The sequence below is a fragment of the Chiloscyllium punctatum genome, chromosome 31, assembly GCF_047496795.1.
Source record: "Chiloscyllium punctatum isolate Juve2018m chromosome 31, sChiPun1.3, whole genome shotgun sequence".
Taxonomy (NCBI): domain Eukaryota; kingdom Metazoa; phylum Chordata; class Chondrichthyes; order Orectolobiformes; family Hemiscylliidae; genus Chiloscyllium; species Chiloscyllium punctatum.
Window position 1 is genome coordinate 38,710,124 of NC_092769.1, and position 27,887 is coordinate 38,738,010.

Sequence of the window (27,887 nt, forward strand, 5' to 3'; positions counted from 1 at the left end):
CTAAACATTTACTACAAGCCTTCTGACTCCCACAGCTACCTGGACTACACTCCTCCCACCTGACCTCCCGTAAAAATGCCATCCCTTTATTGTCAATTCCTCTGCCTCCACCGCACCTGCTCCCAGGAGGACCAGTTCCACCATAAAACATCCCAGATAACCTCCTTTTTCAAAAATTGCAATTTCCCCTCCCACGTTGTCGACGATGCCCTTGAACCCCGTTCCTCCAACCTCAACAGGGAGCCCTCCTGGTCCTCAACTTCCAATGCACCGACCTTGCATACATCATATCATCCTCCGCTGCTTCCACCGCCTGTAAACAGACCCCATCACTCGGGTATATTTCGCTCCCTACCCCTATCTGCATTCTGGTGGCACCATTCCCTCTGCGACTCCCTCGTCAGGTCCATGCCCCTCCACCAGCCCACTTCCCACCCCTATCACCTTCCTTTGCCACCACAGGAAGTGCAAAATCTGCGCCCACACCTCCCCCTCACCTCCGACAAGGCCCCAAATGATCCAGAGAAATTTATTTATACTTCAACAAATGTCATCTGCTGTGTCTGTTCCACCTGACATGGTCTCCTCTACATCTGGGAGACCGGACACTAACTTGCTGATCATTTCAGAGATCATCTCTGGGACACCAGTGCAAACCAACCCCACGGCCCCGTGGCTGAACACTTTAACTCCCTCTCCCACTCCACCAAGAACAGATCAGTCATATTCTGTTCATTTCCAATGAATAAATACAAAATAACCGAGCCTGAATTTGGGATGATATTAACAGGATTAATTTCAAACTAAGCATGAACAGATTATTTTGACATAACAGGTGGAGAGATTCACTTCCTGAAAAAGCAGCTCAAGTGATATAAGCTGGCACCAAACTGAGTTTGGTCAATACTGAGGCAAGAATACAGCATACAGTCTTGAGTGAAGTAAATAAAGAAACTATCATAACACTGGAACAAGATAGAGTTTATTAAATATGAACGAAGACGCAGGTATTTTAGGATATAATAGAAAAGTGATTTATAGTATATTGAAATGCAAACAGAGATGTGAATTTGTGTGTCTACATTCATCCTAGCTAAATTAATCATTTCAGAAATGCCTTTGTTAAATTTCATGAATCATTCGTTGGTCCATTCACGAACCTTGTTAGGTCCTTGTTAAATTCTGAACCATCACCTTCCAGGTTCACAGTGGTTACGAATTTCATGTTACAGCAAATTGTGAAGTTGTGCACTGTATGCCAATGTCTTAGTTAAAAATATAAGCAATCACAGCTCCAAACATTTTCAAAATATCACTATGGATCTTCCTTGAATCCAAAAAAAATGTCCCTTTGATCAATGATTTCTAAAATTTACTCACATATCTGTTATAAAGGACATTTTCAAATAACTTGAAGTACAAATGGTTCACATCAGTCGGAATACAGTGGCACAGTGGTTAGCACTGTTGCCTCACAGCGCCAGAGACCCGGGTTCAATTCCCACCTCAGGCGACTGTGTGGAGTTTGCACATTCTCCCCGTGTCTGCGTGGGTTTCCTCCAGGTGCTCCGGTTTCCTCCCACAGTCCAAAGATGTGCAGGTCAGGTGAATTGGCCATGCTAAATTGCCCGTAGTGTTAGGTCAGGGGTAGATGTAGGGGTATGGGTGGGTTGCGCTTCGGCGGGGCGATGTGGACTTGTTGGGCTGAAGGGCCTGTTTCCACACTGTAAGTAATCTAATTTCATGTGTTACCCCACGGAAAAAAAAATCAAGCAATATTCACGAGTTGCTCAAAGCAAGTCTATGATGGACTGTTTTATCAAACAAAATCATTTCCAATGTTGTGAGGACTCATCTATCTTCTGTGTAATGGTCTGAATTTTGGTCTGACTGCAGATGACACTGGCTGATCTGGATATAGTACAGTTTGTGCCTTTCACATTGTTGATGTATATTGCTGACTTTAGTTGAATAAAGTGATGTTGTCCCAGGCATCATCTGGCACCATTAATTAGACCATTAATTTCCACATCACGAGCCAGACTATCAGGTGGAGTGTATTGATCTCATTGAAACGAATGCTTGGAATATTTCTGGTATGAAGAGCCTCTGAACGAGACAAAGTAGGAAAGATGAATTTAGAGTAGCAGAAATTTTCACGACAGAGAGAGATCACTTCGCCCATCGCACCTGTATCACGTGAAGACAGAGCCTTCCAGCCAACACCCAATTTATAGCATGTTGTCCATAACCCTGCAGGTGATAGCACTGTAAACATTCGGGAACATTGTGTAGGGTCTAATCCATTATCAACATAGATATGACCTCCAATGCTGTAAATCATGGTTTATGGGGAAAACGTAGGGGCAGAACTGTATCAATATTCAAACAGTTGGTACAGCCCTGAGGAGATAATAGGCCCATTTCTAAACGTTGTTTCTCAGGACATTTTGACAATTCTTGACTTAATATCATTGTAAACTGACATGGAAAAAATGCAGACATGTTCCCCAGAAATGCTGACAGCAACATACCTTTACTCAGCCAAGATCAGCAACATGAATTAAGAAAGTTTAAAAAAAAACTTTCTTTTAACTGATTATTGACAACACGGATTTCACAAAGTGCAAAGTACAGAGGGGAATGGTGGAGGGTTGGGTGTGGGCGATGTTCATTGTTACCTGATGTCTGGTTGCATTTGTGAGCAACAGATGAACCTGCGAACCAGATTCAGGATGGTATGGCAGGTATTTCAGCAGATATTGTGTACACGGCATTCTCCCATAAATCAGCAATTACACAAACATTTATTTTTGATGGTGTTTGAAGCCAAAGAAAATTGAAAAATATGGTGGGACAAGGTCCTTTCATTTCTTTGAACTGGTATCAAGGGACACTGTCTGTGGACCTGGGGTGGCAGGAGGATCTTAAACAGCAGAATGTGAGGGAACAGAACCACCGTTGGAATTCCAGATAGACTGGAACCTTTATCACTGGAGGGTGAGAGTTCGGGAGGGCGACCTCATATAGGTTTATCAAGCCATGAGTGGAAAGGTGAATGGCTCTAATTGACATGATTTGTACTGGAAATGTACGAAGCTTTCATTTCAAAAATATCACATATCAATAAACTCCACCTGATAATCTGGCTAGTGATGTGGAAATTAATGGTCTAATTAATAGTGCCAGACGATGCCTGAGACAACACCTCTTTATTCAACTAAAGTCAGCAATATACATCAACAATGTGAAAGGCACAAACTGTACTTTTACCCAGATCAGCCAGTTTCATCTGCAGTCAGACACAACTTAAAATTCAGACCATTGCACAGAAGATAGCCGAGCGCTCACAACAGTGGAAATGATTTTGTTTGATAAAAGAATCCATCGTAGACTTCCTCAGAGCAAATCATGTTAACAAACTAGTTTTTTTTTTGTGTGTGGGGTAGTGCACAAAATGTTACTTTAATCCGATTGATGTGAACCATTTGCATTTAAGAAGTTATTTGAAAACGTCTATCACAGTAGATACACGAGTAAATTTTACAAATCATTGATCAAAGGGGACAATCTTTTTTGGACTCGAGGAAGATCCATAGTGATATTTTGTAATTGTTTGGAGCTGGGATTGTTTTCAATTTTTGACTAAGACATTGGCGAATTTTCCCTATGGTGGGAGATTTCAACAATAGGGAACATGTTTTTACAATGAGAGGAGAAAAATTAAAAAAAACATATCAGAGACAACTTTTTACACAGAGAATGGTTTTTGTGTGGGATGGTCTTACAACCTTCAGAAGACATTTGGATAAGTAAATGAATATCAAATGTTTGGAACGATATGGGCCAAGTACACACAGGTGGGATTAGTTTAGTTTGGGATTATGACTGGCATGGACTGGTTGGACCGAAGTATCTGTAACCATGCTGTATCACTACATGACTCTCTGACTATATATCAATTTTTCTCAATATTAAACAGTGCTGTAGTGATCCTCAAATGAACTGTTGATGTTAAGGTTGTGTCTGAGACTCTGCGAATATTTCCTTCAATGAGAGGAGTGACTAGTTCTCCAAGTTACATAACTGAAAAATAAACTTTCCTCCAGCATTGTTGCTGAGTGGATTTGTTTCTGAGGAGGCGGTGGTTATGGTTTGCAGTTTGCTTTCCACCAACTGGTCAACAGTGAAACAAAATATCTTTGATCCACTGCAGAATCTCCACCTGCTTCCAGTAAATGAAACTGGGAACTCAAGGACCTTTTCTGCAGTCAGTTTAATTGCTGCCAACTATTGTATCTGGCCTAATACAGAGAAAATGAATCAACTAAAGTAAAATCCTACCAAACAAACGATATTTTCCCATTGATTCTCAATGGATACATTTCACTTGGCATTTCTTCTTTAAAAAGGAAAGTCACTAAATACAGCATTCACTGTGTGACTGTCAGAAAACATGACATTGAATGCAATGACGTTCTGGTTAGTTCAGCCTGTTTATTGAGTATCTTTAAAGCTCCTGAATATGAAGTTAATGGATCCAAAATCCCACATTGCAGTAACATTTGTTATCATCTCAAAGTAAATTAACAACATTGAATTGGTTCAAACTCACATCACTTGTTACACCATTCTCTGATTCATGCATCTCATTAAACCTGAGTGGGCCCTTTATACATGGTTAACACTGGTGTCGTGTAACAGCGAATTTTTACTGATTTTTATGAGTTATGTGCCCCTGTCAGAGCTATCAGTGAGCAGAGACATGTACTGTTTATAACTTACATCTGTGGTAATGATTATTTTAATACTCTCTAATTTAACTAAACATTCCTGATGCACCCAGACTGTTAGATATGGATGTATGGACTGTCCTGTTCTAGTTCATTAGATGCTCTTTCAAAAGTTTACCTAGGTGTTATGTATCACTGCCAACTCATTTTTTTTTGTTTCTCAGGCACACAGCTTTCCTTTACTATGCATTTTAGGGTCAGAGCAATTTGAAAAAAAAGATGCAGGGAGAGACATTCTGCAATGTAAGGAGGTGCTTCTAATCTCCGAGTCCAAACTGTTTAGTGACATACACTCACCTTCTGAACATAATCACTTCAGACATGCTCCATATTAGGTTGCCTAAACTGAATTTAGAAACGCAGATTAAAAATGGTATGTTAATTTGTAAAGTGAGAGAGACTTTGAGTGACAGCAAAAATAAGGTCACTAATTTTGTTGGTTAATAATATTATTGAAGTTCTTTTTAGCTTTATCTGCTTGTGGTGGAATGTAGAATTAAAGGGAGTTAACTTCTAATTGAATATTCTAAATATAATCACTTTGGACAAGCTCTGTGTTCAGTTCTCTAAATTGAATTTTGAAATGTTTAGTGTGAATTACATGTTATTTTGTATTGGGACAGAGACTGGCAGTGTCCTGGGAAAACAAGCTCAATTGTTTTACTAGCTGGTAATATGTTTGAACTTTGATTTTAGTTTTATCTGCTTGTGAATGAATGTAGAGATAAAGGGAGCTAACATCCGAATGAATTTGTTTTTTTTTAAACAAAATACTTGCAACTATCATGTGAAACAGAACAGAAGCTACTCAATTTTACTTCCACCATTTAAATAAAAACACTCCCAAAGAAGCTATTCAGCAAAATAAATATCCCAAGATGTGTATATGTCCATGTTTCAGCATAACCTCGTAAATCCATGATCCCATGTGTTCGGGCTGTACAAGCTGAGACCAGGATCCAGTCTGAGCCTCCAGCAGGAAACCAACAGGCGGAAGCTGTAAGCCGGCCCTTTCCGATGGCCATATAAATCCTGGGCACCAGACCGTAATTCAACACTCCTGGGTCGTCTCTGTTTAGAAAGATCTTGACAGAACCGCTTCCCACAAGTTATCAGAATGATTGTTTCGACAATTTTTCTCAGTATATTCCTAACTTTCTTATCATGTGAGTGTTTTTTGTTCAAGTCTGTCTTTGTCACTGTCTCAATGTTAGTCTACCGCAGGAATGTAAAAGACTCAGCCATCATTTCATCAGAATTAATGCTCATTGTTTATTTGTTTTCTTTTTTAAAGGTGTCCAATCGGAGATTGTGTTGACCCAGCCAGAGGCAGAGTCTGGCCGTCCCGGAGGCAGCCTGAAACTGACCTGTAAAACCAGCGGCTTCGATCTTAGCAGCAGCTACATGTACTGGGTCCGACAGGTTCCCGGACAGGGTCTGGAGTGGCTGCTTCAGTACTATAGTTCATCCGACAGTAACTATGCACCAGCGATTAAGAATCGATTTACTGCGTCCAAAGACAATTCAAACAACATTTTCACGTTGGACATGGGGAACCTGAAGATCGAAGACACCGCCATCTATTACTGTGCAAGATACCACAGCGAGAGGAACCAGGGCTGGACCCATTCAAAAACAGCTCGAGTGAACATTTTGTCAATTCCATCATAAACTGACGGTCAGTACGAGTTTTAAATGTAATTATACCAACTGCGATCTGACGCAGACCTCAGGCTGCCTCTTACAAAACTATCAAAGAGGAAATGTACCATTTAAACTGGCAAACTGGTGACACAATGGGACAATGTTTTGGGCATGTCATATGTACTGCTAACACTTCCATCAATTAAATGCTCGGACAAAATGTTAGTTTTAATATATCTGACAGCTCAGGAAATCACTGCTAATTGTTATGTCAACTATGGCATTAATTCTAAACATGATCAGGACTAAATGGCTCTTTCAAATGAAAATTGAGACCTAGAGTAAAGAACAGAGAATGAGTGTACTGGTCTACATCATTGTGATACTGGGTGACACTGCAATTATGATCAATACAAAAACCTATTCAGCCTCCACTGTTTGAAACTCGTCAGTGATTACTTCTACAAACTGCGTTAACTTGCAGTGCAGTATTAGTTCTGTGCGGTTTAATGCCAGTATCATTATTTAATTTGTAAAAGTGTTGGGTAATTATCAATACACCGTTGGGAATTTTGAGAATCAGCTCATGTGTTACTCTGTGAAGGATAAAACAGTATTAAAGTTTATCAAGAATGATCAGAATTCACTAGCGCAATTATGTGATGCAGATTTATCCTGACTTTATTTTGCCTGTGGTTCTGAAAATTTAAAATGATGGTAGATTTTTGATTTGTTTTATGTAGAGCTAGTTATTGTGTGACCCAGTCCAGAGAATGTAACACTGTGACTATCTTGAATACTGGGGCCAAGGGACCATGGTGACAGTGACTTCAGGTAAGAACTTTGAACTTTCTTAGTTAATTTTTAAAAACTTTCTATTCATGTGATTAATTTCTGAATTAAATGAAACTCAGATTCTGTGCTGAGTTTGGTTTAGTTCGGATTGATTTTTGTTCAGACTGATTATAGACTTCAGTTAAGGCTCAGCAAATAGTTAAAATGGTGATGATAGAGTCAGTTGCTCAGTGTATCTCTTTTTTTTATCAGATGGGCATTCTGTGTGGCTGGGTTACTTGAAACACCTAATGTCTCTTAATCTGTCAGCTATAAATAATGTTTAATGTTAGTGACACCCTGACTGTGAGTTTTATTATCAACAACAAATGCTAAGAATTCAAAGATGTTCAAGATATTACCAAACATGATTAAAATATGCTAAAATATCATTATTCATTTCTTGAATATATGTTCTTACCATGATTATATTATCTCATTTATTTTGTTATTTTTGTTGATGACAAGCAGGTTAGAAACTCATACAATTTTCTTGCGGTGCTATATTGCATTAGATTGAGTTTGTTTTACTTGATTCTGTTGAATTGAGTTGATTGGAGTTTGGCTTTGCTTTCGTTGATTCAGTTTGAACTGTGTTAATTGGATTCTGAATTTTGATTTTACTCGGTTTTGTTGAATTGTGTTGATTGGCTTTTGAAATTGTTTTATTTGATTCTGTTGAATTGAATTGGTTGGATTCTGATTATCTTTCATTTAAATCTGTTGTTTTGAGTTGATTGGATTCTGATTTTATTTTCCTTGATTCTGTTGAAGAGAGTTGATTGAATTCTTATTCAGTTTGTGAAATTGATCAGCGTTGTCATGCTTTCTGTAATTGGTGTTTTCTTTCTGGTGAGGAGATTGACTCTCTGGATTATTGTTCATTACCAATATTTGTGAAGTTATTTTGTTTTTCATTTATCATTTCTGCATTTGTTAAACTTATAGGACACATTTTTCTCTGCTTGATTGAAAACATTACATCCATTTGTAACTGAAAACAAACTTAAGGAAGAAACCCGGAAGTGTGAGAAATGAAAAAAACAAGTTTTTAATGTATTGACTTTTTAAAAAAAAAACTCAGTTCTAATTGTAAACTAGCTGAATTTTGTTTTGAGTAGCCTCATTCAAAATAAAATTTGGGACTAAAATCTGAAACTGCAGAATTGATCAGATTATGTAATTGAAACTAACTTAAAATTATAATGTGGTAAAATTTGTCAATTCAAATAATTTTGTTTTGACGATGAAGTGATTAATCAATATATGCCTTCAACCGCTCTACTGTACTCTTCACAAGATTGTCATGATCAAGAAGGGTGTGCAGGTTGGAAATAAATTGAACTGTTGCCAGAAACGTTACAGCTTTAAGTGTTAAGTCCCCTCACAAACAAGGTTGTTGTTATGACTTGTTATTTCCATCCAATATAATCATTAGTTTGCTGGATTCTGTGCAGCTTTGTTAGATTTCAATTTGTTTTTTTTTTGTGAGGTTACATCATGTTCTTGGTTCTGTTGAAAATGTTTGCAGAGCCAGTTCTGCTGCAAAAACACCATGTTGTGATCTGGTGATCGTTCATCTGTTGAGGAAGGACTGTGCTTGGGTAACATTAAGTGTGTTATATTTGGGAAACTGTTTCTGGTTTCAACATTGTTTGGCAATGTTAACACGGTTGGTGACAGTGAACCGCTCCAGGTTCCTCATTCAATGCAATCAGCATGCGAGTTGAAATTTCATAAAGCCTATTATTAAGTGAAAGGCAAATCGCAAAGGTTTTAGAAATGAAGTGAAAACAGATACCTTCGGGCACCATTTTTACTTAAAAGTAATAATTAAGGATTAATCTAATCCATGCTTTCCAATCCAAATTCAGAACTCCACTGTCTAGTTCAATCACAAGGTCTGTCTTTAAACAGTTTACAAGTCATAGAGAAATATAAATAGCATTTCAAAAGTCTAATGTTCTCATAGTTCTTGCTCTTGAGCAAAAATGCCATGACTGTGTTATAATTGATCAAGAAACACCTTTCAATTCCGCTGTACACTACATACATATTTTTCTGACTGGAAAAGATCATTGACAAAGACCATTTGGAAATTCTGCACAATTCTATGAATAACAGATCAGTTTCACTGTTTTGATCAGTTTCATATGTAACTTGAGTTAATTCATTGTTATGTCCCTGATTAAACTGGATTTGCAGGATAAAAATAAAACATTAACTGAATTATTTAATCTGCACAGTGCTTTATGTGTTCCCAATCTGTGCATTTTAATTAAATAGTTACATTTTACAAAAAAAATCAACTGAAGAGTTATTCTTTCGGAAATATCTGCTATCGTGAATTATGTGACGAAGGACAAATTTTGAATTAATTAAAATAATTCACTCATGAACTCGCAGGGCAGCATGGTGGCTCAGTGGTTGGCACGACTACCTCACAGCGCCAAGATCCCAAATTCGATTCCACCCTCTGGTGACTGCCTGTGTAGAGTTTGCACATTCTCCCTGTGTCTGCGTGGGTTTCCTTCGGGTGCTCTGGTTTCCTACCACAGTCCAAAAGATGTGCAGGTCAGGTGATTTGTGCAATTTAGCACAGCCATAGTGTTCAGGGATGTCTAGGTTAGAGTGCATTAGTCAGGGGTAAATATAAATTATGGGGAATGGGTCTGGTTGGGCTACTTACTGTTCAGAGGGTCAATGTGGAATTTTTGGGCCAAATGGCCTGTTTCCATACTGTAGGAACTCTATTCTTAAAACCATGGGAGTACTTGCTGCAAACGCAGAGAATGCATTTTACATCGATGTGTTCAGACATATGCAGAGTTCACAAATTTGCAGAAGACATGAACTAGAGGATAACGGAGCACGTTGTTTATTCAGACTCTGAAAATAGAGTAATATTTATTTTAATTAATATACTTGACCGATTTATTGCAATGTAGCGATCCGAAGGAATCTGCTCACATTTGTTAAGTGTGACAATCGTTCAGATTAGATTTCCTGCAGTATGTATCGGGCCATTTGGCCCAACAAGTCCACACCGACCGTCTGAAGAGTAACCCACCCAGACCCATTCCACGACACTATATTTACACCTGACTAATGCACCTAACACTATAGACAATATAGCATGACCAGTTGACCTGACATGCACATCTTTGGATTGTGGGAGGAAATCCACACAGACACAGGGGAGATTGTGTAAACTCCACATAGGCAGTCACCCAAGGCTGGAACCGAGCCTGGGGACAAGGATCTGTGAGGCAGCAGTGCCCACATTTACTTAGACATCTGTTAAAGCGGGCAACTCCAGACAGAAGCATGTTTTGAATTCATATCTTTTTAAACATTTTCGTTCATTAAAAGCAGTTAACAAGAAAATGACCTTGCCCTGATTCCTTCAACAGAAATGCTTTCCACACTGGAATGCAGTATTGACTTAATGCAGTGCATGCAAAATCTCCCCAGTTCATGGACCGTTTTAAGAATATGTAAAAATAATTTACAGAATAATCCATTGCCTCCGGATCTGTGCTTTAATTGGCGATATTTCCCACCTCAATCATTTTATTAAATACAATGACTTATGAAGTTTATTAACTCAGTGGTTATTTATGTTCATTGTGAACACATTCTCGTTCACATTAATCCACTGGTTAGTTCCACTGATGAATGTTCAAGTACAGTGAATATATTTGACGTGAGGAGTTGTGCAATGTATCCTCTAGGATTAAGTCTGTTGTACAGTTTGTTTCAGTGCTATCTCTGACTAACTTGTCAACGGTCCTGACCATTTTGTAAATTGTCCAATTCGGATCCCTGAATCTCAGACAGTTCAATTTCATCTCGCGCTTCAAAACCATTTTTATCGGCCAGAAATACAATATTCGATTAGGTGCCTCAGAATTGAGAGCCCTGACTAAGTTGTTCCAATCTGAACGAGCGTTTCAGGAACAAAAAGCAGATAGCAAGAGTTTTGAAATTGGTTGTTGGCAACGAGAGATATTTGATTGAGCGAGGCAGATGGAAATATGCTGTATACTTTCTTTGTGCCTCAGTTATGCAGGACATGTTTCGTGGCACAATGTAGAATCAGAATTTTTTTGCATCTTATTATTTGAAAACCTATTATCAGCTTTTAATGTCACTGGCAATGGTCATATTACACTTCAAAACATTTTAATCTTTTTCAGACTAAGTAGACCATCTGGTGCAGCAACATTCACAGGGGAAAGAGGAAGGGAGTTCGAGGTTGGAATCCAGTGACAGTGAATTGATGGCAATGCAATTCCTAGTTTTATTCCTCTGTAGTTCCCATAGAGTTTGAACAATTCGGAGCTGCTATCAAAGTATTCTTGGATAAATGTTGAAATGTTACTTTCATTGTACAAACATTCTGAAACAATTCCTGGTTGTTGGAAGGTGTTAATAACTAACATGGTTTATGTACTGTCAAAACAGGTGGGCTGTGTTCTCTGTGATAGTGTCGAGCTCATTGTGTTCAGGTCTGTTGTGATGTTGTAGTAGTGTCCCTGATTCTGTGCCAGGTGGCCTGTGTTCACTTACAACCTGTTAGAGAGGTATGTAACACCATCTCTTATCAGGTTACTTCAGTGCAAGAAAGCAGATTGAGATGTTTGGGTGTTTGTTGGAATTCCACTCACAGAGGCCAGTGAAATCTATTCAATCGCTGTCCTGACTTGTCTCTCTTAGATATTAAACAGAATTTTGGCAGTTAGCAGCTTTTTCCAGATCAATATTTGTTCACAAGCGTTTGGGCTTCGCTAGATGGTGTTAATAGAGTAAGTGCTCACCTTTATATTAAACCAGTGCTGTAGCTGAATTTGATTGTTCAGTCCAGTGGGAGTTCCGCTGAATCCAACACTTGCAGCAGATGGAGGTAGCTTTTCAGATGGTCTTCAATTGCTAACTCCGACCATCCAGTACCTCTGCTAAGAATCCTTTCTCCAACAGGAGTCAAGCCAACGTAATCACTGTTTATCTCAACATGTGTGAGCTCTTGTGTCAAAAACATGAAAACAATTTGGTGAAGAGGGGGTCTCTGGATGTGAAAGGTTAACCTTGCCTTCTCTCCACAGGAGCTGCTAGACCTGCTGAGTTTCTTCAGAAATTTCTGTCTTTTATTTTGGTTTTCTAGCATTTAAAGTTTGTTGTTTCATTGAAAAAAGTTCTGTTCGATTAAACACGTTCTTCAGAGAAAAGATGCATTTGAACAAATTGCGAATGTTCAGAGATATTAAATATCAGAGAATCATTGAATTTGAGCGCCCTGATCTCGAGCTGGAGTTTCACAAGAAACTATTGTGAAGTAACAACCCACTCCAGAGTGCAGTGGCTGCTGTAATTGGGTGGAAATTATTTTGATCACTCAAATAGAGAATGTCAATGATCTTTTTCCAAATAATCAACAGAATTTTTTTAAAGCATGTGTGAAACAATTAATTTGTTGAAATATTTTAATAAAAAGTGTTCACCGCCAGTGCTAGCTTAACGAATGACACAATGATAGGAAGGTAGGAGCAAGAGGAGTGCACTCAGCCCCTCGAGCTGTTCCACCACTTACTTAGATAATGGAGTATCTGTGAGCTAAATTCGCAGGTCTCCCTTTGGCTAAAACTCTTTAATACCTTTGATTAACAAGCAAAAACTATCCTAGATTTACTGATTCAGTAAACAAAGGGAGTCACCATTTTTGAAAGACATTCCTGTGAGTACTGTGAAACAATGAGGCTGGAATTAATTGCTCATGAAAGTAAACTTTAAATCTCTGACTATTTCCAATTGAAACATCCCAATCATCATATTTCATAAATTTAACACTATACTTCCCTGGAATAAAAAAATATAATATGTGATTGCCTTGCTAAAAATGAGGGATGCTTGATTCCTATTATATGATTAAGAAATAGCTCTGTTCCTTCAGTGAAAACACAGTCAAATCACACAAAAGGAAACCATGTCATCTTGTGTAGACACACAAGTGCCTCAAATAATTTACAATTCTTCCAGTGGTTGTTTGAATCTCTAGACCGGTGTGGAAGTGTCAGACTTTTTATATCGCCTTGAGAAACCAGTTGTCATCAGTCTATTTGAATTGCTGAAGTTGGTGTGGTATTAGCACATTCACAGCGCTGGTAGGAAGTGAGTCCCATAGCTGTGATTGAGGAAGAGGAAACGGGCAGGGAAATAGTTGTGAGTCAAGTTGAAGTCTGATTTGGAGGAAAGCTTTCAGGAGACGTATTTACATACATGTGCGCCCTTATCCTCAAGGGTCACAGTTTTGGAACATGCTGCCGAAGGGACATGACAGCATGCAAAATGGAAGTTGAAGAAGGCACCTTGGCCCCTCGAGAAGGCTATTCCATTCATGGGATCATCATTAATCTTGCTGCTCACCAATTTTCCCAACACTCGATAACATTGAACCTGATTGTTTACTATTCAGCAAAAGAATGGTGAACCTTTGGAATTCTCCACCACAGAAATTGATTGAGGACAAAACATTAAATGATTTCAATAAGGAGATAGATTCCTTCAATCCTTAAAAAAATGCTACAGATATGTGGGAGAAAGGGAAACAGGCTACAATATTGGTTGAAAGCCATGAAAACATTGAATGGGACATGGTTTGTAGGTTTGTAAGTTTGCATGTAATGCCAACATTGGTGGTATAATTGGCAGTGAAAGTTATCTAAATGTACAATGAGATCTTGATCAACTGGGCCAATGGGCTGAGGAGTGGCAGAAGGAGTTTAATTTAAATGAATACGACGTGGTGCATTTTGAGAAGATAAATCAGGTCACAACTTACAGAGTTAATGGTAGGGCATTGGATAGTGATGTTTAAACACAGGGCCTTGAGGGTCCAGACTCATAGAGTCTTACAGAGTTAATGGTAGGGCACTGGATAGTGATGTTGAACACTGAGGAACCTGAGGGTTCAGACTCATATATTCTTGAAAGCGTTGTCTCAGGTACCTAGTGTGTTGAAGGTGTTTTGCACATGTACCTTCATTGGTCAGAGCACTGAGTGCAGGAGTTAGGGCTTCATGTTGTAACTGTCCAAAACATTGGAATGAACTGCCAGAGGAAGTGGTAAATGCAGAGATAGGTCCAATATTTAGAAGATATTTGAACAGCTACAGGAACAGGATAGGTCTGGATGGATATGGGTCAAAGGCAGGCAAGTGGAATTAGTTTAATTTGGGAACTCTGGTCAGCATGGATGAGCTGGACCAAAGGAACTGTTTCTGTGCTGTACGACTTTATGACTCACTGACTTTATATTGGAATAGGCTCAAAGTTGGAAGGTGGTGAGCAAGTGAGGGGCTAGATTGGGCATGTGGGAGAGTTTGGGCTGGTAGGCTGTGAGGTGTTGGCTGGCTGCTGGGTAAGCTTGCATGCACTCTGTCTGGCAAGGTGGCATCAAGGTAAATGGTAATGGTCACAGGATAATTTGTTCAAATTGTGCTTGGTAGGTGAGGGGTAGTTTGAGCTGAAATGCAGGTAGTTTGAGCTGAAATGCAGGAGGTCTGTCTTTGCCAGACAGGTTTATGGAGAGGTGGGCAGGATGCCAGGCTGGTTAGTGTAGCGGCGGGCAGAGTGCCAGGATGTTTCAGGGTGGAAGGTCACTGTAATGAAGTGACAGGTGGACGTGTTGTCAAAATGCAAAGCTCGGAGTCTGGCAAAATGGTAGGTTGTAAAGCACAGATGCGAAAGGAGGTAGGATGCAATGTGCACAGGTTGACTTGGGTAAGATGAGAGGTCAGTGATCAAGGGCTGAGGTCATGTCTTGGGTAGTGGGCTTTTGTCAGAGGTTGTGAAAATGATGGTGCCATGTCCAGTCAGGGCCAGATTCACCATGGGCCAGGTGCAGGGCGGCAGGAGTGTAAATGAGTGAAAGGAATTGAGATCATATGTCCATCTGGAATATAGAATATAGAACATAACAGTGCATAACAGGCTCTTCAGCCCTCAAAGTTGTGCTGACCTGTGGAACCAATCTGAAGCCTATCTGTCCTACACTATTCCATTTTCATCAATAAATTTATCGAATGACCTTTTAAATGCCCTTAAAGTTGGCGAGTGTACTATTGTTGCAGGCAGTGCGCTCCATGCCCCTACTCCTCTCTGAGTAAAGAAACAACCTCTGACATCTATCATCTATGTCCTCTCCTGCTAGCCATCACTATTCAAGGAAAAAGACTTTCACTGTCCACCCTCTGTTTATCTTTTATGTCTCAATTAAGTCACCTCTCAAGCTTCTTCTCTCAAACAAAAACAGCCTCAAGACCCTCATCCTTTCCTCATTAAACCTTCCCTCCATACCAAACAACATCCTGGTAAACCTCCTCTGATCTCTTCCAAAGCTTCCACATTCTCTCTATAATGTGGTGACCAGAACAGTACACAATACTCCCAAGTACGGCCACACTAGAGTTTTGTACAGCTGCAGCCTAACCTCGTGGTTCTGAAACTCAGTCCCTGTATTGATGAAAGCCAACACAAAGTATGCCTTCTTAATAACTCTTATCAAACTGGCTGGCAACTTTTAGGGATCTATGTACATGGACACCGAGATCTCTCTTCTCAGCTATACTACCAATATGGATTGCCTTGGATGTGTTTTGTGTGATAGGGGTTGTGTGTTCCGGGCATGAATGGGTTGGGTTTGTCAATGTGAGTGGAAATTTAGGTCTAGACAGAGTAAGTGCAGTGGTTAGTCTGAAAGATGAGGTTTGGTGGTGAACTGCATGTCAATTTGATAGTTATTAAAGTTAAAGATTACCAGTTCATTTCTCAAATCATATTTACGTAAATACTCAGCTGTAACACTCCAAAGTCTCTGAACCTTAATGGTCCTCCATTTTTCAGAGGCCTCCAGAATTCAGATAATTGTAAATTAGATGTTTCAACTTCCAGACAATTGGCATGAGTTCAGCCGTGACAGCCCTCCTCCCAGTCCCAGTGCTCAGCTCCTGCCTGTGCTGCTGCTGCAGTGACCTTCCTCCCAGAGAGAACATTCTGCCTTGCATTGAGAAGTGAGGAAGGCTCACTGGACCTGATTTCCAAGTATGGGGACGGCAAACACGAGGGGACACAACTTTAAAGTGAGGGGAGATATGTATAAAACTGATGTCAGAGGTAATTTCTTTACTCATTGAGTAGTCAGGGAATGGAATGCTTTGCCTGCAACGGTAGTAGATTCGCCAAGATTAAGTCATCATTGGACAGGCTTGGATGCTGCCTGAACTGCTGTGCTCTTCCAGCACCAATAATCCAGAATCGGATTTCCAGCATCTGTAGTCATTGTTTTTACCTCGGCATACAGACGTACATGGAATAGTGTAGATGGGATGGGCTTCAGATTAGTATGACAGGGTGGCGCAACATCAAGGGCCAAAGGGCCTGTATTGCACTGTAATGTTCTATGTTCTATGATTCACTCTGATTTCTCTCCGGGGGTACTGCCAGCGGTTGTATATTTCCAGCAGCACAGTACCTAGTGGGACAGCACGCTGGTTCCGTGGTTAGCACTGCTGCCTCACAGTGCTAGGGACTCGGGTTCCATTCCAGCCTCGGGTGACTGTCTGTGTGGAGTTGGCACTTTCTCCCCAAGTCTGTGTGCGTTTCCTCCCACAGTCCAAAGATGTGCAAGCTGGGGGAATTGCAAATGTTGTGTTCAGTGATTGGGAGGTTAGGTGCATTAGTCAGGGTTAACTGTAGCCTAATAGGGTAGGGGAATAGGTTTGGATGGGTTACTTTTCAGAGGGTGGGTGTGGACTTGTTGGGCCAAATGGCCTGTTTGCACACAGTGTAGAATTTCGATGAATCTGCATTTCCTTGGTTTGTATTTTGTGAAACTTCTTTGCTCTTCACAGCAATCCAGTGAAAGTGTCAGTTGGTGAGATCTTCAAAGTTACTGGGGTGGGATCAGGATGTTCTTCTTCCTAAATTATATGGCAATGGTCAAGGTCGAGGGCATGTTTCTAAAGAAGGAACCAATGATCATGATCAGCAACTGGTAGGAAACAAAAATAAACTCCAGTTATGTTGTAGACTCAGTGGGAGCATACTGGTAAACGTTTACAGCTGAGGATACATTTGAGTAACTGATAAGGTCAAATGAACAGAAACTAACATGCTCAATTGGTCATTCTATTGTAGAGACACCATCTCTCCCCACGCTTTATGGCCTGGTCTCCTCCTGTGAGGAGCACGACACCGGTTCTGCGACCTTTGGTTGTTTGGCGATGGATTATTCCCCTGACGTCACCAAGGTAACCTGGAAGAAAGGTGGGGAGTTAATCACGACTTGATTTAAGACTTACCCATCAGTGAGAAACAAGAAGGGAACCTACACCCTGAGCAGCCAGTTAACCCTGCCCGAGTCGGCGGCAGATTGCCCCAGCAAAATCTACTGTGAGGTTCAACACAGCGGGTCGCACAACATCAAAGAAATGCCATGTTCAGGTATGTGTTGTGGGAACTGAGATAAACAGAGCATCTGGGATTAATATGAAGAAGGCATTATCTATAACCGTTTTCATAGAATCACCTTATACAGCACAGGAACAAGGCCCTTTGATCCATCCAGTTCATGCCTATCAATAACAGCCAACTAACTATTCCAGTCTCATGTGCCAGCACCTGATCCATTGCCTTGTGGGACTTGCCCTTGCAAGGATGCATCGCAATACTTCATACCTACTATGAGGGGCTCAGTCTCTACATGACTTAGAGGTGCTGAGCTCCAGGCTAACACCACCCTCTGTTTGATTTTGTTTTCCCCTGAGATCCACTTGGAAGTTCCTGGCCTTAACTTCTCTCTCCATCAAGGGGAAAGGTTTCATCCAGTTTACCCTGTCTATGCCTAAAATAATTCTAGACATCATGATAATCTTCTCCCTAATTCTCCTCTGCTCCAAGGAAAACCCCTGTCTATCTAAACTAGTTTCATAACTAAAACCCTCCAACCCAGGCAAGATCCTGGCAAATCTCATCAATACTGCCTTCAGTGTAATCACATTCCTTCGATAACATGCATACAACGCCTCAGTATGGCCTAACCAGTGTTCTATTAAGTTCCAGTATCATCTCCCTACTCTTCATTGTCAATGTCTCGGCTCATAAAAGCAAATATCCTCTCACCTTCTTAGCCTCTTTATCCAGACGACACAGTACTATAGGGGATTGGTGGGTACATGCACCAAAGATCTTCAGGCCTTTCCAGGGTTCCACCATTCAAAACGTCATACCTCACAGATTCTTCTACCGAATTACATCACCTTACGTTTATGCAGAATAATTTTCATTTGCAACTTCTCTTCACATACAACCAACCCTTTTATATCCTCCTGCAATCGAAAGCCATTATGCTCACGACTTACCAACGTGATAGTTTTCATTTCATCTGTGAATTCACTGGTTAATCCTCCTAAATTTGAGTCTTAATCATTAGTATGTAAGAGAAATAACATGGAAATCAAACCAATCCCTACAGAGCACCAGGAGACATAGATTTCCAGTCACGCAGACACCTGATGACTATTATCCCCTGCTCCCACCACTCAGCCAGTTGTAGATCCAATCTGTCAAATTAACTCCGATCCCATTGGCTCTGATTATTTCTATCATCTGGACATCGAGTTATCTCTCTGAAAACTACTATCAAATTCTTACACATGACTTCCTCTCAATAAAACCGTGCTGAAAATTGTTGATTTATCTTCCAAATGAAGACTAATTTCACTTCTCAATAGTTTCCCTACCACTGAGATGAGCTTGACAGATCTGTGTTTTCATTATTTATACCTTCCTTCGTCCTGTATGACAGTGCAACGTTGACTGATCTACACTCACTTGGGACAAGTGCTGTGGCCAGACAGGAATTCTAAATTATTGTCAGCGACCCAACTATTTCATCCTTTGCATCGCTCAACAGCTCGGTATACTTTTCATCTGCCCTGGAAATATAACGACTTTTCATTCAGCAAGACAACACAGAACATCACGTAATGTGTCCTAATTTCTGAAAACTACATCACAACACCCCTCCATGTTTTCTGTCCCAACATTGTCCCTCTTACGACTGAACACTGGCACAACACGTTCGTTTTGACCACAACCTAATCCTCCGGCTCCACTCCAATAATACACTTAATGAGCATTACTGTTTCCCGAATAATTCTTTTATTATGAATGAGCGTGTAACTTTTAAAAATATTTTCCTTTATTTTGACTGCTATTATTTTCTCATGGTCCCTTTTGCTCTTCTAATTCCTCTGTCTTTCAAACTCCCCCTTGCACATTCTGTACTCCATACTAATTCCAATTGTTTTAAGATTTCAGTTTAGACCGGAAGCCTCCCTTGTTTCTCTTTATCTCCCCCTTCATGCCCTTTGGTGTCCAGAGCCCACTGCATTCTTGGTCCCACTCAGTGGCTTCCTGGGAAATGTCCTCCCTGTGATTTTCTTATCTCTCTCTTAAATGTGTCACACTGCTCTGACTCAGATTTACCAATAAGTGTCAGCTTCCAGTCAACTCTGGTCAAGTCATTACCTGATCTTACTAAAATTGTCCTTTCCTTTTTCAGAACTTTGGGCCAATTTCTATTCCTTTGCAGTACAATCTGAAATCCAACTGATTTACGATCACTGTCTGCAAAGTGCTCCACCATTGAGGTTTTACCCACTGGGTCGACTTCATTCCCTAAAGTTAAGTCCAGATTCACCCCTCTCTTGCAAGGTCTGGATTAAAATTCTCAGTATTAAACACATACTTTGTTAAAATATTCTCCTGGGGGCATTTTCAGAATTCTGCTCCCTCTAAATGTTTGACAAAATGAATATCCAAGCCTCTGCTGAGGAAGTTAAAAACCTCTTTTCTCATTCCCCTATTTAATTTGCATTTCTCTGAAATTTGCCCATGTATGTTCACTTGCTCTTTTGGACCTATAGTAAGGTCTATCGTGCTCTCCCAGTAGTTATGTTTTCTGTATTTTGGTTTTGAAGAACTGTCCATTTGCCTTTGTTTGAGGAGGTATCCATGATTTCATTTCTCTTTACAGCCTAAAATACTCTTGTCAGAATTGCGACAGAAGCAACATTCTGCACTGCACACCCCCAGCCCTCATCCTTTTCCATCTTTCCCTGTCTCGCCTGAAGGCACTAAATCCTGGAATGTTGAATAGCCACTCCTGCCTGGCTCTCAATATGTCTCTGTGATAGCAACCGCATCATTTCCTCATTTATGCCAGTAATTTGTCTGCCTTGTTCATCAGACTCTGTCATTAAAACGAATACCATCCAACATTGCTATCTCCCTTTTGATGTTACCGGCCTATAGTTTTTATGCCTCCTTGACTCCCTTGCTGTGTCCTATCATTTTAGCTTTTCACATTGTCCTGCTGATCTTTCTGTGTGGATCCCAGCTTCTCCAGCACTCTGCACAATTATGAATCTTGTATCCATTAACCATAAGAAACCTTGATATATGAGAACTGATTGTATTTGTTCTGAAATTCGTCAGATAATTTATGCGATGTGTTTCCTAATGATCTAGGTATTCTCCCACCAACTCTTCTCCTAACTGTGAGCTCCAGTGAAGAAATCGCAAGCAGCAAGTTTGCAACCGTCGTCTGTTCAATCATTGATTTCCATCCGAAGTCAATCTCCGTGAGTTGGTTGAAAAATGGCCGACCCTTGGATTCTGGCTTCTTCACGTCTCCCGTGTGTGAGGCAAACGGGAACTTCTCGGTGACGAGTCGGCTGATGGTCCCTTCTGGTGAATGGTTCAACAGCGCAGTCTATACCTGCCAGGTCACTCATGGAGAGAACATTCAAAGTAAAAACATCACCGCACTCCAGGGTAAGAGACACACACTGAGAGAGCTACAAATCATTCTAAACTCTGATGTGAATCAAACACGCTCATTTATCAGGCGGAGTAAACAGTACGGTACAGCTTCTCGTTTCCCAACATGCCACGTATCGCATTTCAGTTTGAGTGTTACATTAGCATCGCTCATGACTCAACATTTTGGCAAGTCAGAAAAGCATGTTTCCTCTCTTTTGAAGATAGATATATAGACAGTGAGCTTTGTTAAATAGTTTATTGCCTGACCATGCTTGGAGAGGCGTTCAGAGGGCCGCTTCAAGGATAAGTTTGGGGATGGAGGGGGGATATTGGAGAGATATCTGATTGAAACAGACAAAATACTGAGAGACTGAGGTCGGGTGAACGTGGAATAGATGTTTTGACTGGTCGGCCAGACGAGGACCCAACGGCACAGGCTCAGGGTTAAAGGGGCACCGTTTAGAACTGAGATGTGGGGAGAAATGTCTTCAGCCAGAGGGTGATGGGGCTGTGGAACTTGTTGCTGCAGAGGGCTGTGGAGGCCAGGCCATTGTGTGTATTCAAGCCAGAGATAGATCGGGTCTTGTTTAGAGAAGACAGTAGAATGGCTGTAGCCCGAAACGTCGATTTTCCTGCTCGTCGGATGCTGCCTGACCTGCTGTGCTTTTCCAGCATCATTCTGATCTAAACTCTGGATTGGCCGTACAGCCTTATTCTGATCCTCTATCTTATGATGTTGTGGTCTTAAAAACACGTGGTTAAAATATGCAGTGACCCTTACTTGAAAATAAATCAAAATGCGTTCAATGCTTCATTCCCTGCTCAGGAATGACCTGTTGGCATTGGACATTGTACAACATCGATTTTTATCTGGTACTGAGCTCTTTAACTTCATTTATGCGATCAGACCCCAGACCAAGTGGGTATCACATCAACTGGGATAAACGTGATCTCACTGAGCTTCTTTAAGATGCTCTCTGTAATTAGTGGATGAGGCAGGAGAATAAATTCTGGTAAGAACGGTCCAATAGTGATGAATGAACTAGGAACTCGAGACAGGTTGATTTAGCCTGGTTTGGGGTAGCGATGTTTACACAGTGAGTAATGGATGTCTATAAAATTAGTGCACATTTCCATCGCGTTTGTAGATTAATTTAAGACGCTTTTGTTTGTTTTTTTTTCTCCCCTACTCTATGAAGAAATTAAAAAACGCACCTTCGTAAATAAAGTGAAAGTACAGACCAGTTACGAACAAACTGAATGGAGGGAAAGACTTAAGGAGATGGGTGTCCTTCTCGATATCCAATGCTGTACTCAATGTCTTGTTTTCTGATCTCCTCCAAACACAGCTCACGAGGAACAATGACATAAATTAGAGAATGACATCACACCAATAACGCAAAGTATTTTTGATCACGTTAAATATAATGAACAGAATTTCCATGGCTGTTCACCGCTCCTGTAACACTTTAGAACTCTGCAAAGAGAATGATTATTATTTATTATCATTTGTCTAAAATGTAGGATGTGATTTGGCAGTCAGCATGACCAGCAGCATTTGCACCTAAGGATTATGAACATGGAAATGAACTCATTATATTGAGATTACTCTTGTCACAAGTATCTATAGATGGTGTTAAGTGAGAGACAGACTCTGAAAGAAAGGTAATTCCATGAGTTACATGATGGTATCTTCGATTATTTTATTTTTTTTCAGGTTTCACTTGTTTCAAAGCCAGTGTTCTTTAGGAGTAATTACACAGGGTATGTTATAGGTAATCACAAATGCTTTCACAAATCAAAATACATCAACAATATTAAGCATCGTTTCAGCAATAGTTGGAGTTGTCATTTTGAAGGTGGTGTCTTCACCCTGTGAAGATGTAATCTGAAGATTGGCTGTTTGTATCATAAAGGGGCATTTTTCATTGACTTTGATTTTTGTTTCATAGAACATACCAAGTGCCAGCCTAACACCGTTAAAATCCTCCCACCGCCAGTAGAACAAGTCTTACTGGAGGCGACGGTGACGTTAACCTGTGTTGTGTCCAATTTTCCTTCTGGAGTCAACGTGACCTGGAAACAAGAAAAGAAGCCTCTGAAAACAGAGATTGCTGACCAGCCTGGACAGAATACCGACAGCGTGATCAGCAAATTAGACATTTCTACTGAAGCCTGGCTGAGTGGCGTTACTTTTGAATGTGTGGTGTACCATCAGAATCTACCGACTCCGCGGAGAGACTCCATCCACAAGGAGAAAGGTGAGTGGTGAGATTAAAGCACAAAGGATCCCATGTGTAATCCAGATCCAGTTACATCAATGTCAGGCTTTGATTGGTAATGAACAAACACCATTGGGAGTATTAATGATGCATCTGAAGGCAGGATAGCTAGGTAGCTGATTAAGAAAAAGATGGACCAAAGGATATTGTATTCTGATTCAGTCAGATAAAGTGGGAAGAAGCCTGGGTTGTGACGTCACCATCAGCAATGACAGTTGGACAGAATGTCCTTGTTGTGGGCTGGAAACATGGAGGCAACTTTCACATTAAACTCGACTTTTTTTAATGGACAGAATGTGTACCATTCTGCTCCTTTAGTAAACGGAAGTGAATAAATCCCAAATTAAACATGGCATATTTTAATATTTAGTGAAATTGTGATATTGGTTCAGGATTTTTTGGTTGATTTATATTTGTCTCAAATATTCTGCAGTGATTAATCCGCTGGAGCCATCAGTGTCGGTCCTCCTGCCACCAACAGAAGAAATCTCCGCTCAGAGGTTTCTCTCCCTCACCTGTTTAGTGAGAGGTTTCTCCCCCCGAGAGATCTTCGTGAAGTGGACAAACAATGACAAGCCGGTGAATCCCAGTAACTACAAGAACACCGAGGTGATGGCGGAGAGTGACAACATCTCCTTCTTCATGTACAGCCTGTTATCCATTACAGCGGAGGAGTGGGCCAGCGGTGCTTCTTACTCCTGTGTGGTGGGACATGAAGCGATTCCACTGAAGATCATCAACAGAACAGTCGATAAATCCAGCGGTAAACCGAGTTTTGTAAACATTTCGCTTGCACTGATGGACACTGTTAACTCATGTCAATAAAAATTCAACAGAAGTAATCGAATTGTTTTTTTTCCCTCCAGTTGTGAGTTAAATACGAAATTAATTGTTTCCCACCATGACTTCCATTCCATCTGTGTAGTTAAAGTGGATTATTAACAGGTCTAGGACAAGTGTCTTGTGCAGTTAATGTTCTCTGCTCAGATACACCCTGGGTTAGAGACAGAGTAAAGCTCACTCATTGCAGGATTCCGCCAAATACCTTATCCATCGTAAATCCCTCTGTGACAAAATCTGACAATGTCCATTTTATGTCAAGGGTAGAGCACGAGTTTTGAACTTGGTGTTCTTGATTCCCCCGAGTGGACACTCTTACAAAATTCATATCAGTTTTAAAGTGCCACATTGCACCAATTGGAAATGTAAATTTAAGACACGATAAAATTAAATTTGATAGGAACATACCAATCGTAAATAGTGCAGAACAGTTTGAATGTAACCTTTGTTTCTGGGGAACTGCCAGGGATCTTGCACCAGCGCATGAGTTAACAGAATGTATCTTCACTTTCACACCAAAGAGAATCAACAGATAAGTTATCGTAAAGCAGAGGGGAGGGGAACGATGAATGGTCTGTCCTCTTGCTCCCTGTGAAGAGTTTTCATGGAAGATGTCCTTTGTAATGTAACCCAGTTACTAACAGGAACAGTCAGCTTCTTGCTTACTGTCCAAAGATTTAACATTTCCATGCAAAATAATACCTTTGAAGCATGTTGGACATGCTTGGCTCTGTTAACAAATGATTAACATTGATTCCCATAATCCAAAACGGGTGTTTGCATCATCCCGGTTTGTATTCCATAGGTTTGTCTCAGTTTTCTGGAGCACATGGGATCAATTCTGGTATTCGAATACCTGATATCATTTTGTTTCACATACAGAACACAAGTAGACATTTTCTAATAAATATATTCAGAAATGTTATCTCTGGGGCAGTGGGGATTTGAACTCAAGACTTTTCTCTCAGAGACAGAAATTCTATCATTGCAACAGAAGTGTTGCTCATGAAACACTTATCTCTCCATGACGATGGGAAATGTTTCCTACAACACCAAGGTCAGATCTAATTATGGGCAATCCATTATAATTCGAACAATAATTTAGAATAATAAAAATTGCAGTCTGGTATAAGAACAGATACAGAGAGATGATCACAAATACACTCGTAATGACACATTTCCGAGCTCTCACCTGAAGGCACATATTTATGTGCACACTCAAATGTGCATGTAGATAAGATGTCACACATGCATACTCACACAGAGACACACGTGCAAGTGGCACTTGAACACTCTCTAAGCTCATACAAAACCTCACATACACCGAATGAAAATCATTTGCACAAATGAACAGGGGTACTCACACATAACCATGAGAAACATAGACACACGGTAACACACAAATACATTTACATTCATACAGCACAATGCGTACAGACATACAAGCATGAACACAGATACAAATTCCGAAAAATGTCCTCCCACTTGTCAACTCACACAGGCATTTAAGTGCACAGAGATAAATATTAATATCATAACTTTCCCATTTTCAGAATCACAAACATACAATGACAGAGGCAGCTTAATTAGTTATTTTTAAACCACATTGATCAGCATGGATACAATATCACACGTACACACAAATTCAGAGTCTCACATGCAGACACACAAGTGCATAGATCAACAAATAGAGGGGTGTTTATTAAGTAAGAATAATGGGCACAAGCATCAGCAAGCATCCACAAACAATAACACAAACAAGCTTATCAGGAGATGGTTTGGGAAAGATTGCCACACAAGCAAACATCATCATATAAATATAAACATCCATCAAAATATAACATTGCATGCTAACATTTATTAAGCATAAACATGAAAATAACCTAATGTAGGTAGGATCTGAAACAGACACATAAGCACACATTTTAGATAGCACTAATGAAAAGTGAACACTCACAAAGACATTGCAAGATAAGCATAGGCAGCAACGAAGTGGCATATTAGCATGATGATGCTTACACAATGTGAAAAGACCAAAATTTAGGTACACAAACACATGAGCACACCAGCAGTAAAGGAACAGGAATATGTTTATTCATGCACAGACTCCAACATGGGCAAGAGTGAAGTAAGAGACTCTCATAACCACATACACAAACATTAAAGGAAAACCAAACACACCAAGCAGTACATCAAATAAATTAAGGGTCACATGTACAAACACTTATTCCTAAATGTACAGATCCTACAAACAAAAATATGAAGCAATGTCCTGACTGTGATGTCACTTACATTCATGATTTGCCAAGTAATTGGTCACCAATACATAAAGATGAGAATCACATTTGAACTTTTAATCAGTGATGGCCACAATTTTCAACCAAAATGCTGTCACAGCCTATATTTAAAATATAATGATATAATTAAAATAATCATTCATAATAAGCATTCCTCAAATAATAATATCCTTAAATAATAGATTGAAAGAAAAATAATTTAAAACGTTCTGACATGGACAGTGAAGAAAGAACATGTGCAGTTAGTATTTGTAATTTCTTGCTGAGAGTCAATAATGCACTAATAGATACAGATAAGAGCCCTTGAGAAATACCTGATTGCTTTATGAAGATGTAATGGTCTCTAATTACATGACTTGGATGCAGATAGATCGATCTGGATCAATAAACAATCTAAATGCGTTCTCTTGGCTTTATATTCATAGATTCAATAGATCGCACTTGGATTGAAGACTATGAGGATGATAACAGCAACATCTGGACAACTGCTTCCACATTCATTACCTTGTTCTTCCTGAGTATTTTCTACAGCGCTGCCGTGACTCTGGTGAAGGTGAGAATAATCACATCTTTCTCACGACAAGCAGCCCAATATGTTTTGTGAAATCTCTAAGTGTGCCATTGAATAAACATTAAGTCTGAAAGTCTCTGATCATAAATATCTGCGTCATTGCTTTATCTCTCTTTTCCAGGTTAAGTGAATGAATTGTGGACCCCCTTGATTTTCCTAATCTGCTTATCAAGGTCTCTGAATTCCCAATCTACAATCTGTCCTGTTGCTGACTCTAACAGTGAGATTACTTCAGTTTATCAGCGTGTAACTGAGACAATTATTGATGGATTTTCCTTTTTACTTTGATATCTTTGAGATGGTTGTGGTTGGAAGAAATAGTAGCTTCCCAGTTGTTTGAAGCCCATTTGTTTTGGTTTTATTAGTTCCTTACTCAGAATGGTTGTCTAACCTTTCTGATGGGCCTTTGTACTCCCTTTCTTGTGACTGTTACTGATGTAACCCTTTCTGATGAGCCTTTGTACTCCCTTTCTTGTGACTGTTACTGATGTAACCCTTTCTGATGAGCCTTTGTATTCCCTTTCTTGTGACTGTTACTGGTGTAACCCTTTCTGATGAGCCTTTGTACTCTCTTTCTTGTGACTGTTACTGATGTACAGAAAATTCCCAGCTCACAGCGCATGTGTTCTCATCTCAATGTGGCATCCAGCCATTATATTCACTTATGTTAGCTTTTACATCAACTTTTTGGATAAAAATGCTTTCTGAAATTGTTAATAAATCTCGAATGAATATGCACTAA

General features: G+C 40.0%; 2 gene segments (V, D, J or C); both read left to right on the forward strand.

The window, feature by feature from the left end:
* Positions 1-991: 991 nt before the first annotated feature.
* Positions 992-6,464, forward strand: LOC140456873 (Ig heavy chain V region-like). The segment is given in 2 exon segments: positions 992-1,007; positions 6,088-6,464. Coding segments are annotated over 2 exon segments (393 nt in total).
* LOC140456938 (Ig heavy chain C region, membrane-bound form-like) lies at positions 5,858-27,887 on the forward strand. The segment is given in 9 exon segments: positions 5,858-5,959; positions 6,088-6,471; positions 7,181-7,271; positions 17,466-17,771; positions 20,862-21,167; positions 23,108-23,416; positions 23,871-24,200; positions 27,000-27,127; positions 27,267-27,887. Coding segments are annotated over 6 exon segments (1,095 nt in total).